Source organism: Augochlora pura, chromosome 7 (genome assembly GCF_028453695.1).
Source record: "Augochlora pura isolate Apur16 chromosome 7, APUR_v2.2.1, whole genome shotgun sequence".
Classification (NCBI taxonomy): Eukaryota; Metazoa; Arthropoda; class Insecta; order Hymenoptera; family Halictidae; genus Augochlora; species Augochlora pura.
In genome coordinates this window covers 16654772-16668674 of record NC_135778.1, presented here as the reverse complement: position 1 = coordinate 16668674, position 13903 = coordinate 16654772, and the positions used below count along the sequence as shown (strand labels likewise).

Here is a 13903-nt window from a genome sequence, read left to right as displayed (position 1 = left end):
AAAAACCGTGCAATAATGAAACTTAGCGTCTTTTGTAGAGCAAAGTCTCCTCTTTAGTTTGCCCCAGCCGTTTGTTAACTCGACCCTTCGGGAGCACCGAAAACGTTCGGAAAGCCAGGAGGCCAAAATCGGCCGTGGTGTCCGATTTAAATAGGCTGTAATTTGTATATGCATCTTCAAGATGCTGTATCTTTTTTCCAAAAATGGTTAAACGATGGAGCTTAGCAGGTTTTAAAGGGTAAAGTCTCTACTTTAATGTGTACCAACCGAAAATAGGTTATTTCCTATCGTTGTCATTGATTACGAGGCTAGGTCTATTCAGGTGTCTACCGTCAGCCAATCAAAGTATAGCAATTCGCTGTATTCTCTCAATTCAAGAACTTCATTTCCCCGGATATGGTTCCCGAATTGAGAAATTACTATTTGTGTACATATTGCTATGCGTAGTGACCGCAACTGTGGTAAACAAACTCAATACGTACACATGTATGTAATAATTGCAGGTTAGATTCACGTGGGCATTAAACAAATTTGACTGCGGTAAACAATATATGTAGTCAAGTGCCAGTGATCCCATATTACACGAGATTAAATATAAATTCTGTACGTAACTTTAAAAAGTTTAATACGTACGACCACCTTTAACTTTCATTAACACAATTTTAATACATATATAGGCTAATCATGTTCACATCCTGTTAACTTTTTATAATTTTATATATCTATTTTTTCTTCTAGGAATATAAAGAATGGATGTACAAAGAAAAAAGAAGAATTATTACCAAAGTAATAGTAACAATAAAAGGAGACGTAAACAATCCAGTCTAGAACCGGGTTTAGTGGGCTTTTTATGCACCTGCAACTTTCGTGAAAAAGATTGTGTACGGGATGCATATGAATTACTTAATGAATTTGCTGATCAGATGTATGGATCAGATACTTCAAAGGTATGATAAAATTAAAGACTTAACGTTGACACATGACAAAAAAATAATGTTTTACTTCAGACCTCTAATAATGATAACAACGATACTACTGCAATAAAGGCTGATTCTGTTAGTGATACAGAACAAGATGATGAAGATATCTCAGCCTCTTTGAATAAAGAAATCAAAGAATTAAAGTCTGTACATAGAAGATTTCAGGTGAACTATAACAAATTTGAAAAATTCTTAGACTGGAATACAATAATTAATGATAGCAACATTTAACTAAAAATTATTAAGGAAAATAATACATGTTTGTGTTCTTTTTATCAGGTGGTTGATACTGGTGTAAAGAATGTAATTTTTATAAGGAGCACTTTGGCGAATCCTCTAGAACTAGTTACCAAGATTGTTACAAAATTAGATAATACCAAACAGCAACGTACAAGATACATATTAAGATTACTTCCAATTGAAGTTGTGTGCAAAGCATACATGAGCGATATAAAGCAAAAAGCAGACATAGTTCTTGAAAAGTATTTTGCACAAGAACCAAAAACTTTCAGCATTGTATTCAAGTATGTTTTTATTATTAAAGATTTTTTTCTATAAAAAAAGCTCTGCCTAAAAAAAGTGCATGTTCCATTCGAATTTCTTGAGTTACAAGTTTACTGATAAAGTTTCATTGCAGTCACCACAGTAACCATAATATACATAGAGATGAAGTTATTAAAGATTTGGCTGAAATAATAAGCAAAAAGAACCCTGGAAATAAAGCAGATCTGAAGAACCCAGAACTTGCTGTGATTGTGGAAGTAATACGTGGTGTCTGTCTTATATCTGTTGCCCCACATTACTACAAATTTAAGAAATATAATCTGGTGGAAATATGCAATGTCAAGGAACCTGGAAACACTATAAAGGTTAAATAGTTATTTGTAATGAGTATTATTATTTATTGTTCTAATTTCGTAATATGTGGTAACATAATTGTTATTTTTAGAAAATAGAAAATAATGAAAGCACAGAGTCAAAGAACAATGAAAAGGAATCAGAGGAAAATGAGACAACAAAAGATATAGTTATTGACAGTACAGAATCAAATAATTGATATACAGACTTATTAATGTATAACCATGTAACAAATCTTACAATAATTATAGTTGTATAATTCTATTTTGAAATTGTTAACACGTTAAAGTTTCTTTCATAATGGATTTATATTTGATATGCTAAGTAGTATTTTGTGATCTTATTTTACATAAAAAGGGTGTCATGCACAAATGTAAAAATAGATGTCAAATATAATTTCAATATTAATACATGTCTGCTACAATAGCATAAATTTATAATTATTTAACATATATCAAACGAGATAATTCATATTTTATTTTTATTTTATAAAGCACATGATAAAGAAAATAATTTTATGTTTACTAATAACTGTAATTTGACAATTTTCAAAATTATTTCGTGCTCTATTGAAATTAGTTATATTAAAAGGAATTTGACAAGGTCCCATGGTGTAATGGTTAGCACTCTGGACTCTGAATCCAGCGATCCGAGTTCAAATCTCGGTGGGACCTGTATTTTTTCCGATATTCATTTTTATCAACATGTACTTAATAATATAGAGAACAAACAAGGAAAATAAAAAGTATAATTTTTAACTAAATGGTGATCATAAAATTGAACATTTTGTTAATCAAATACTTTAGACTGATAGCTTAGTACATAAAAATCTGCTTAAAAATGAAATATAAAACTATATGTTTAAATATTTAGCAGAATTGTTTTAATTATAATGGTAAATCATTTCATGTTATAGCAATTGCAAAGTAGGAATTATTACATTTTTGTAAATTATATTCTAAGAACACATCTAATGCTCCGTTTTCAATAACTGATACAGTTCATACTGGTTATGACGATACAGGCTTTATGCGCAACATATGTACAGTAATGGGTCTTACACCTGCACACTTCCAGGCCGCAGCTCGATCTATTAGCGAGGGTCGGTGCGACTTGTTTAAAATGTAGTTAAACTGATTTCATACTCTCTTGCTTACTCGTTGTTTTCCCTTTCTTTTCATTGGCAGTGATGGTAACATTGTTACACCAATAAATCGCTAATAAATCATAACAAAGAAAATTGCTGTCTTGACTCTCGCTAACAGATCGAGCTGCGGCCTGAAGGTGTGCACCCATTACTGTACATACAAAGCACGTGAATAATTAATCAAAGACGAATCACAGATCTCTTGTCTCTAATCAAATATTCTATGACATAGGAATGTAAGGTTATGTACCCTCATAGTCTGACATCATTTATTTTCAAAATTATTATCCGAATCAGCGTTGAATCGTAATTTAAACGAGAAACGCCAATATGTCAGATAGAAAAAGTGTCCAAGGAGGATTTCAAGCGGTGAGGTTTATTAAAATTTATCTTTTCATTCAAATTGTCAAAGTTAATTCTTAACTTCCATTATATTACAGGATTCTGACGTTTATATTACATACGATGATCAACAGAAAATTAATAAATTCGCAAGGCTGAATGTGAAATTAAATTATTTTAAAACAGAATTGAAAATTAAGCAGGTACCAATGGATTTGTCAGTAGCAAATACTTCATACTGCTTATAACCTTATTTGGCTATGCATAGCGTTGCATACACTAAACTGAATCATAATGCTTTTTGCAGGATGAGTTAAAAAATGTGGAAGATGCCAGTGACGAAATAGTTTTACTAGACGAAGACGTGAAAGTACCGTATTTTATCGGCGAAGTTTTTATTCATGAAGATCTGGAAAAAACACAGGTTTTTGAACTCCTAATATCTTCTGCTTTCTAATAAATGATATTTATTTATAACTACAAACATGTGTGTCGATAGGGCTACTTAGAAGATTTCAAAGACAAGAAGAAAACAGAAATTTTGTATTTGGAAAGCCAGTGTTCTGACCTGGAGAGCACTATGAGTGACTTAAAAACTCAACTATATGCAAAATTTGGCAGTAGTATAAATTTGGAAGCAGATGAAGATTGATCTAGTCAAACATGCAAAATGATCATTTCTTAATGTGGAATAAGCTTTTTTATGCATCTATTCATTTATAAAATCTATAATTCACAAATTTGAAACTGCATTTTATTATCCACAATTTGTACAGGTAAACAACTTCACATTTCACTTATATGTATAATAATGATTGTTTGCACATATTAATTGTTATTATGTGATAAACCATTAATAAATTTATTACACTCATTTTATATAGTTTTTATTATTGTTCTTCTACCTTCCTAAAATATTAGTTTTACTAGAAGATAATTATAGAAAAAGTAAATAATAATTATATAAGATATTCAATAAATAAAATAAATTTATCTTATGTTTTAAGAATTGATTAACTACTCTTTCTGTAATGGTTAATCAGTAAACTATTAAAATGGCATTTTATTAAAGGTTGAATTCAAGATAGTAGTAACAGTAGCCAGAGATTTGGATAGCTGCCAAATTGTTCTCATTACGAAGTGCTCATGCAACATGATTGAAAAACTATCTCCTTGTTCTATATTTGTTGAATATTTTTAAATTTCAAATATTATTATCTACTCTGATATTGCAATCTCATATTTATTACAATTTTTACATCTATCCAAATTTTTTATATTTATAATTGTTGCAATGCGTATTCAACAAGTAAGGAAATATGGATTTTATAGAATATTTAAAATATAATAAATCATCAAATCTTAACTACATGTTGAAACATATAGCAATATATCTGTATATCTAACAGACTGTAATATTCAACATATTGTTATAATATAAAAATAACTAAATTAGAATTATTTATAGTAAAACACGCGAAGGAAAACTAAAATGTAGAATTTTATACCCGTTATATCACTAATTTATCGCTTTAATGAATAATTTAGAACTTGGTTACACAGTCATACAGTTTCTGCCTTCCCTCTATCATCTGACTTGGGGTAATTTTAGTTTCACCTCTCAGTTTTGCTTCTGCCAGTACATAGTTCACTACAGTCCAATCAGTACATGCTTATTTTCTGTAGGAGAAGATCGTGAACAATTATTTTGTCTTCCAGTTAAGAAAAACAATTAATATACATATATTAACGGGAACATATACTAATCGATTGTGGTAAATTTTATTTTTTATTTACACGTTTATTCAATTCTTTAATTGAGAGAAACAAATGTAACAAATTTTGTGTTAAGCATCTCTTCTGGTAAAGCAGCAAACATGGATATGGACACAGCAAGAAAACTAGTACTGACTTTAAAACAGAGTCACACATCCCATGGTGGATATGGTTTGCAAAATGAATGTGAAGCACTTGTTGGTCATATTTTGGAGAACATGTTGAAATCGTCACTACCCAGTTTAGTCCCTGAAACGAAAAACGAGGAAGATTCTATCAGTTATAGAGAAGAAGGTGATCAAATATTTCTTCACGAATATAGAAATTCGATTTTGATATTATAGTAAATTGTAGCAACTTTGAACATTTTATAGGAAATCAACATTTTGTGATGGGTGATGATACTGAAGCCATAAAGTATTATACAATGAGCCTAGCGTATGCAAACAGTAAAGAACTTATGTCTCATGCCCATGCTAACAGATCAGCGGCTTTATACAGAAAACAACTGTTCAAGGAGTGTTTAATAGATATTGATACTGCTTTGGATTTTGGATACCCAGAGGAAAAGAGAAAGAAGCTGAAGGAAAGAGGAGTGAAGGCTATGGACGAAATTAGAAAGAAATTAAAAATTATGAAGGACGATCCCATTGATCCAGAGAAATTAATGAGCATGTGTTTGTCAGAAAAACATGTAGAGGAACCTGTAACTGTAAAATTCAGAAATGGAAAAGCTGGGAGTCAAGATAAATCTGTAAATGGGCATGTTAATGGAAATGTGGAAGATTCAGTTAATGGTTCTACTACCCCATCAAATAAAGAAAAAACACCAAGATATGTAGCGGATGAAGGTCCTTTAAAGTTCGCTTATGGTCCTAGCAAAGAAGCTTTTGCTGTTAGCGACGGCGTCAAGATTTCTTATAATGAAAAATATGGGCGTCATTTGGAAGCTACTAAAGAATTTAAGCCTGGCGATGTTGTTTCTTTCGAAGATCCATATGCGCATATTATTTATACGCAAAAGTAAAACATTACTTTATAGTATAATGTTGTAAAATTATAAATTAATACCAATTTTAATAACAATCTTTCTTCGGTCACAATAATTTGTTAATACAATTATAATTACTGTTTTGTGTTTCCAGATATTATACACATTGTCATCATTGTCTGTCACGAAGCTACAATTTAATTCCATGTCCAAATTGTCCAATGTCTGTGTATTGCTCAGAAAAATGTAGATCAATAGCTTGGGATATGGCACATGAATTTGAGTGTCCAATTCTATCAGTTCTAGGAAGCTTGTTCAACGTTGATAAAGACAAAGTGCGAATGCTTACCAAAATTGTTCGTTTTCTGATTGTAGTAACAGCAAAAGGCAAAAGGATCGCAGAGTTGCGCGAAGACATGAAAGTAGCAGAGTGTAATCCAGGTAAATAAGAGTTTTCATATTTTACAGCTAAACTGAAAAATATAAAGACATAAGTCATGCTTAAAAGACATAACAGATAATAGGAAACTATATTGAATTATAACATACTGTGCAAGTATATGTTTTTATAAAATATTTCATTTTTGTAGATGATAGAACTGCAGGGTTTACAGATGAAGGTATATTTGACAGCTACAGTGCACGATCTGCTTTAAGCCTTGCAACCAACATGACAACAAGACCACTTATTGGAATCAGTGCATTTGCTTGCATCTCAGCCCTTGCCTCTATCCTCCTAGCCACAGAGACTAATTTCTTCTGCAAGAAATATGAAATGGATCAATTACATGACATTAATAATGTGCCCGATCTGAAATTCTGTGGCAGCCTCATGTTTCGTGCCTGTGTCATAATGTCTTCTAATTGCTTCACAGTAATTTATTTCACAGATATAATAAAACATAAAATACAATTCATAATACTGATAAATAATTTAATAGAACAGAAGACGAAAATATAATACATTAATTGTGTTACAGTTTCTAAAACTTATTTTCCAGATACAACAAGAACCGGGAATTAAAACTGGCTCCGGGTTGTACGTAACACATAGCTTGTACAATCATTCTTGTGCACCAAACACTTTTCGTCATTTTGAAGGATTGACAATGATTACTCGTGCCCTGGAACCAATATATCCTGGAGATCAGATATTCACTGGCTATGGTGCTGCATATGCACATATGCCAAGATCTGAAAGAAGAGAAAAAATAATGCAGGACTATTTCTTCGAATGCAATTGTCCTGCCTGTGAGTCTGACTGGCCAATGTATAACGAAATTCTTGAGAAACACGTTGGGTCCATCAGCAAGAATAAAGAACTCGTAGAGAAACTGAAACCATATAAACAGAGATTGGTGAAGAACATGTACGACATTGATGCTGTAAAATCTGTTCTCTGCATTCTATACAAGGAAGTATCTCAACCTTGTGAAGAGATAGTGCACGCAGAACAATACCTGAAGAGTTATTATTTAGGTAGATTTAATCACATGTCGATATAATACGTATTTACGCCAATTTATGTTGATATAGCTTTGCTTACCTGCTGATACTTAATACTATGCTTACTTACATCCTGCAAACCACATTTAATCATATTAGGTATATTTCACTCTGTGCACTGATTTGTTTTGTCGGCTGATAACATAATACAGCTACATTGAAGCTTAAAGCTTATAGCGCTTTGTAATTAGAATGTAGAAATTATATAGTTTGTTGCAAAGGTATGTAAAAAATTAATATAATAAGTGTCCGAAACAGAAGTTGGATTAAATTGACATATGTTTTTTGTTTTTAGATCCATGAGAGCAAGGCATCAACATTGTACTAAGTTGTTAATAAAAGACAAAGTATTCCTAAAAACATTTTATTGAAGTTATACATGATGTTCGTCTAATTTTTGAAATAAAGAATGTGCAAAACTTTCTTCATGTAATACATTCGTATGAATAAACTGATTGAAAATTATGTAATAATACAAGATTTATGTAACATATTTAATCTCTTCTATTTACTGTCTTTACGAAGAACATCTGCACTATCATAAGTGCATTAGGAAATATAATATTTTATAAACATCGTAATTTATTATAAAAATGAAATGCTTTATACTCATATATATAATTTTAGATTAAACGATATTTATTATAAATTCGCCCAAATATTTTCTTTTTGCTAAACTCAAAAAAAAGTCGCAATTGCGGACACAATTTAGTTACCGATAACTCTATTTTTTAAGTTTAATAAAATTTATAAAAGAGTCATACGCGACAACCGGAATTCAAAAAAATAATCTAAGCAATTCTACATGCTAAATTGAAAATAACAATTGTAATAAATGATGGATTTTGTTTATATTCAAATAATCAATCAATATATTACATATTGAAGAATTCTCTCCATCACAACAAACTATTCAAGTTTTTGTAAAACACAGTATACAATTATATTTTTAACTTGCTGTTTAATAGTAATTTAAACACCTTGTTATAGTAATGAGAAGCAAAGGAGTAAAGATGGGCGTTAAGTGTTGACATGAAAATCATTAGATATACAGTAAACGCTGAATTAGTACCAAATAATTGGTAATTGAGAACACCTTTGTTTTTACCTGTATGTAGTATTGTTTCATTCAAATATTTTAAATAATGAAAAGACATTACAAAATAACAATAATTTTTTGCAGATAAAGTATTTTTTAAGAATTAAAAATTAACTTTATTTTTTAAAATAGAACTGCATATTTTTCTATATAGCTAGACTCTTGGGAATATTCTAATATTTTATTAGAATATAAATTTCAAAAATTATCAATTCGTGAAATATTTCAAACTTTTATATAAAATATCTTACTTTTTAATTTAAACTATCTCACGAACTGCAGTTCCATTAAAAAATCGTCCACAAAAAAAGATATTACTGCTATATTATGACCCTTCTGTTGTCATTTAACTTTTATAAATCAAGTTTCTTAATATCTCTAAAAATAATTGAGATTATTAAAGTGACCAAACGTGTACTATACATCTAAGACACAATACCTCTCTTCGGTTTATAATATTATGAATATTAAGTTAAAAGTTCTGCCCTGGGAATGAAAGGTTCGAACGTATATAGGAAAATGTCAGAGTTCACCTATAATATTGCGAATTATACAAATAACATCTACAGTATTCTACTGTTATTTGACAGATGTATCACTTTGTTAAATAAGCGTGAAATGTAGAATTTTCATCACACATTTTTCATTATATCCTTATGATAGACTTCAATATTTTTTATAATTATTATATTATTCAAAACATTTCTATATCCTGCGATTAAACGTACTTTATAAGAAAATTTGCCATGATTCTAATAACTTGCAAATCTGTTCTCATATTGATATATGGAAAAATATAAGGACCATTCATTTTTATTAGTACTTGGAACGGATTAGGCAAGAAACATAGCTAGCTAAATAACAGTGGAATACTGTATAGAGCTTACAAACCCTTACAAATCCTATGTTCAAAAGTGTACTATTTTACGCACGTATAAGGATGTTAACACATCACCAGAAATGGATATCAAAACCACTTGTTGGTAAAGTTGACGATATTAACTAGTTCCCGGTATACTATCAAATATAGCTTGTAGAGTTTTCATTTCATCAAATAAAAATGAAATGAGATTTCTTGCTGTAGATAATAAAACGCGATAAGAAAAATATGCAATTGAAAAAAATGTCAATTAAAATCGGCCGATATTCGAGAAAGCGGCAAACAGAGGTGTCGTTGTCGTGGCCGGTTGCTGATCGCCGATGCTTTTGAGCAAATTGCCTTGCAACAGACTGTCAAGTGCCTTTTGAACTGTCGGATCGTTTAGCAGAGGTGATGGTGAAACTCCCGTAGTAGTAGTTGTCGTGGACGCTGTTGTGGCAGTTGATGCTGCTGGCATAACATGATGTACTCATGTAGTTAGCGGTTGTAATACCAGCAATAAATATATTTGAAGTTCGTTCGCTTTGATCACTGCATCATGGCGGAAACAGGCACAAGAACACTACACGCACTGAGAACTTGATTCAAAAATATTCCAAAGCGGACGAAGTTCGTTTTACAATCAAATCACTTGCGCTCAACAATCAGAAATTTTTACCTCAATCTATTTGTCTAAACTTAGACAAAATAAATGTTTATAATATTCTCCATTCGAAACTTCTCTGTTAGAAATTTCATTGAACAACTTGAAAAAGAATTATTGTTTCTTTGAACATGTTCATGAAGTGCTCATAAACAAATCCAAAAAGAAATGTAGAAAAATGGACATTCTTTGAATCGTCGATCTTTTTAAAAGTGCAAAATCGTGCTGCAAAAGATCTGTGAAAATGTTTATCGCGTCGCGAATGATCGATGTCAATAATTTCAGAGAAGTAAATGTCACAGTTATAATACACAACTGTTACGCGAGGAAAGAAAAAAAAAACGAAAACTTGCACCATTATTATGTGCATGTTGCAACGTTGTAAAAATTTGCTGGAACAAAGACTAACAGCTAATTTTGTCATTATGGTTTGCCGATCATAAACACCCTACAATAATGCGAATCACGTTCAAAATCTTCAAATATGTAACTTTTTAGTTGGACTTCAAAAATAATACGTTGCAATTTTTACCTGATCCCCAAGTAGCTGGTGGGACAGGAGTTGGCGCAGATGTTGGTGCTGGTACTGGACTAGGAACAGGCGCTGTTGAACTTGTTTTATTACTATTTAAAATATTGAGTATCCTCGATTGCAGTTCAGCTTGTTTTGGGTCGCTGACTGCTATCGTTGTCGTTGTTGTTGGCAGATCTTTTACGTCCCCTAACTCTACTTGTACTTGTTCCTCTCGCTTAATCTCAAGATACTTAATCACACGATCGTACTGTAGTACTGTTAATTGGTGATTATCAGCTAACATATTTAAAAGAACTTGAATCGCATCTGGATGTCTCTCGTTTGCAAATGGCGTATTCAGCGGCACAGACCGTCCACCAGCTTTATAATTGGCGAAGTCTCGTGATATTAAACTAATGGCGTCCTCGACAAGCATGTTTCTGTGCTCTATATGAAAATTTGAAGTTTCATTAAAATTGTAAATGATATGATTGTTATAGTGTTACAGTAAGTACCTTGTGGTAAACCATGAAGAATATTTAGTGTCAAGGAATGATGTTCCTGATTAATGGGCGTAACTACAACAGCGTACAAACATCCACGACTTGCTATATTTCCTAAAACTCTACTGAGAAGTACATCTTCGTTTGGAAATAGTAAATCAACAGTGAGTCCAATTTTTTTCAGCCTTGCCTCAATACCCTCTGCATACTCTCTATCGTTTTAAATAACAATTAAAAGACCAATAGGTATTTATTTCTCATTTAGTGTAAAGTTAAATCTATTAAACATAACTGTAAACACTAATTGTAAACAAGGAATTTAGATATTTAGAAATGTTTTTTATATAACCTTGGCAACTTGATTTAACTTTACAACTAGTTCCGAGGAACATATATTTTTTATACATACGTTAATGCTTTATTGACGACAATAATTTCACAGTCATTTTTTTCAGTTGTTGTATTGGAATACTCACTCGTGGTACTTGAATTGCTAATGATTAAAATAACAGTACAATTAGTAACGTGTACAGATAGAATTACTGATAACAAATGCTGTAACTTACTTAAAACTCATATTCATATCTCTTGGTCCATTATTTTTGAAATCTTCATATCGATTATTACCATCATTAAAGGAGTCTCTGTTAAAATTATTGTTTCTTGGTCTATCACCCTGTTTATGATCCCATTCTCTACCACCTTTGTCTTCTAAACGAGCATTTCTGTTAATAGGACTACGATCTCTGAAGTTACTTCCTCCTGAACTATCCCTATTTTTATTTCGATTTTTCCCAGCTCTATTACCTCTTGTTCTGCCACCACCACCACCACCACTATTTAATCCTCCAACACTTTGATTATGATTGTTCTGATTATTCACATTTCGATTTTGATTCGCTCCTGGTTTATTTTGATTACCACCAGGTCCGAACTGATTACCACCTCTGTTCTGATTACCTGGACTAAATTGATTAGCCCCTTTATTTTGTATCATGTTATTAAACTGATCATTTGCGTTATTTCTATTTTGATTTCCAAATTGTTCATTATTCTGATTTCCGTCACCAAATTGGTCACTCCGATTTTGGATGGTGTTTGCTTTTGGAGTATCACTCATCTGTGTATCAGTACCAAAACTTTGGTTTGGTGTGAAGGAGGAATTTCCTCCGAAACTTTGGTTTCCACTATTGAAAGAATCATTTCCAGGATTAAAATGATTGTTGTTAGAATTAAACTGATTATTCGGACCACCTTGTTGTTTTGGCCCGCTACCACCAGACTGGCTATCTTTCTTTGCTGGTCTGACATCTATTGAAAACAAGACAAGCATTTAGTTTGAAACAAAAGAGAAATCTAACATTTGTCAATAAAAATACCTATTCTTCTGCCTTTGAACATAGCACCATTTTCATTTTGTATAGCTTTCTGTGCAAACTGTTCTTCCTCGAATTGAACAAAACCGAAACCTCGATTTATTGCCGAACCAATAACCTTTCCATATTTCGAGAAATGTTCCTCCAGTTCGTGTTTGGTCATATCATCTGTTTGCAAATGACCCACAAATATGCGGCAATTCACGGTTGCTGGATCTTTCAACATTCTCACACTCATCTTGACACAGTTTTTCTTCCAAGATTAATTCTTTTCAGAAGGAAATATCTATAAAACGTTGATTTACATTCAATTAATAAAGCAAATAGAGGTTAAATTACAATGCTGACGTTTACTTCTTCCAATTTATCCCACTCCGATAAATTTCAATTTGCACAACGATAAAGCAACGTACAGTAACACCGTATTTTTAAATCTGCTTTATTTTGCCTCCATTTGTTCACAGAATAACAATATTGTCAAAGCGATGCAGATTTCAAAACAGGAACCGTCAATCAACAATTGAAGGCTAAACCAACTTTTGCGATGGCGTGCGTGTGCGTATACTAGATTCGTCACGGTGTAAAAGTATGTGCCGTATATATATGTACATATGCAGGTGTTCTGTTCTGTTTTCAAACACATGTGAGAACATTAAACCTACTTCACGTTCTTGTTGCAGTTAATTACCTTTTATCCTATAACTACGAAATGTATGAGAGGAGAAATTGCTATTGTAGAACTTTTTATGTTCGTTTCATCAAATTGAGGGATTTTACAATCCTACATGCATACAACGTTGTCGCTTCTTCGAAAGCGTGGCAATATTTAAAATACCATATGATAAAAAACGATATTTCACAGATAAGACAGATATATGTATATACATACACGATTTAATTTTATACAATCTACACTGTAAATGAATGTTTTTATAGACTTCAAACAAAGCTACATCCTAATTTTGTATAAATAAGAAAAAAATACAATTTCTAATACAGATACTTTTGCTCTCGTAAGAATAGTCAGCGGGAAGTCATGTAGGATGATAAAGTCGTTTAAATTTTGCGGCGTGAATAACCAAAGATTTAAGTTATCAAAAGTTTCACCTCTAACATGTTCCGCGTTGTTAGCACAAGATGGCAGACTGGTTTCCGGCCAAATTGTTGCAGCGAGTCGGACGATTGTGTCCATGTTACGGAACATTTTCACGTCTCTATCCACCGTGACCGTGATGTCCATTCTATCGGAGCGAGGGAAAATTCTATAGGGAAGAAAGCTAGGAACACA

At 31.8% G+C, this 13903-nt stretch overlaps 4 protein-coding genes and 1 non-coding gene across 11 annotated transcripts; 4 read left to right on the top strand and 1 right to left on the bottom strand.

Annotated features, from left to right (window-relative positions):
* Positions 1-65: 65 nt before the first annotated feature.
* Positions 66-2258, top strand: LOC144472353 (THUMP domain-containing protein 1). 2 transcript variants are annotated; one of them, XM_078185352.1, is made up of 6 exons: positions 66-238; positions 739-947; positions 1008-1145; positions 1260-1504; positions 1618-1849; positions 1930-2258. In XM_078185352.1, exons 2-6 carry the CDS (start codon positions 750-752, stop codon positions 2035-2037), a joined length of 921 nt encoding a protein of 306 aa, XP_078041478.1. In that variant the 5' UTR covers positions 66-238; positions 739-749; the 3' UTR covers positions 2038-2258. The 2 variants fall into 2 exon arrangements, with proteins under 2 accessions (XP_078041478.1, XP_078041477.1); XM_078185351.1 differs by lacking the exon at positions 66-238 and adding an exon at positions 285-603.
* A 182-nt stretch (positions 2259-2440) lies between these two features.
* Trnaq-cug (transfer RNA glutamine (anticodon CUG)) lies at positions 2441-2512 on the top strand. Its single transcript has one exon. It is a non-coding gene; the product is annotated as a tRNA-Gln (tRNA).
* Positions 2513-3158: 646 nt separating this feature from the next.
* Pfdn4 (prefoldin subunit 4) lies at positions 3159-4206 on the top strand. Its single transcript, XM_078184734.1, has 4 exons — positions 3159-3354; positions 3426-3530; positions 3635-3751; positions 3827-4206. Exons 1-4 carry the CDS (start codon positions 3316-3318, stop codon positions 3977-3979), a joined length of 414 nt encoding a protein of 137 aa, XP_078040860.1. The 5' UTR covers positions 3159-3315; the 3' UTR covers positions 3980-4206.
* Positions 4207-5190: 984 nt separating this feature from the next.
* LOC144473582 (protein-lysine N-methyltransferase SMYD4) lies at positions 5191-7599 on the top strand. Its single transcript, XM_078187553.1, has 5 exons — positions 5191-5397; positions 5478-6126; positions 6249-6535; positions 6685-6968; positions 7096-7599. The coding sequence occupies exons 1-5, from the start codon at positions 5205-5207 to the stop codon at positions 7597-7599; spliced, it is 1917 nt and encodes a 638-aa protein (XP_078043679.1). The 5' UTR covers positions 5191-5204.
* On the bottom strand, positions 6882-13863 carry Neos (nuclear receptor coactivator protein neosin). Of its 6 annotated transcripts, XM_078184729.1 has the most exons (8): positions 12970-13167; positions 12619-12901; positions 12047-12550; positions 11806-11950; positions 11649-11732; positions 11252-11451; positions 10755-11183; positions 6882-10029 (listed from the first exon to the last, which is right to left on the bottom strand). In XM_078184729.1, exons 2-8 carry the CDS (start codon positions 12851-12853, stop codon positions 9830-9832), a joined length of 1797 nt encoding a protein of 598 aa, XP_078040855.1. In that variant the 5' UTR covers positions 12854-12901; positions 12970-13167; the 3' UTR covers positions 6882-9829. The 6 variants fall into 6 exon arrangements, with proteins under 6 accessions (XP_078040855.1, XP_078040853.1, XP_078040850.1 ...); XM_078184727.1 differs by lacking the exon at positions 12970-13167 and adding an exon at positions 13723-13863 and having other exon boundaries at positions 11806-12550; XM_078184724.1 differs by having other exon boundaries at positions 11806-12550.
* Between the last annotated feature and the right edge of the window lie 40 nt (positions 13864-13903).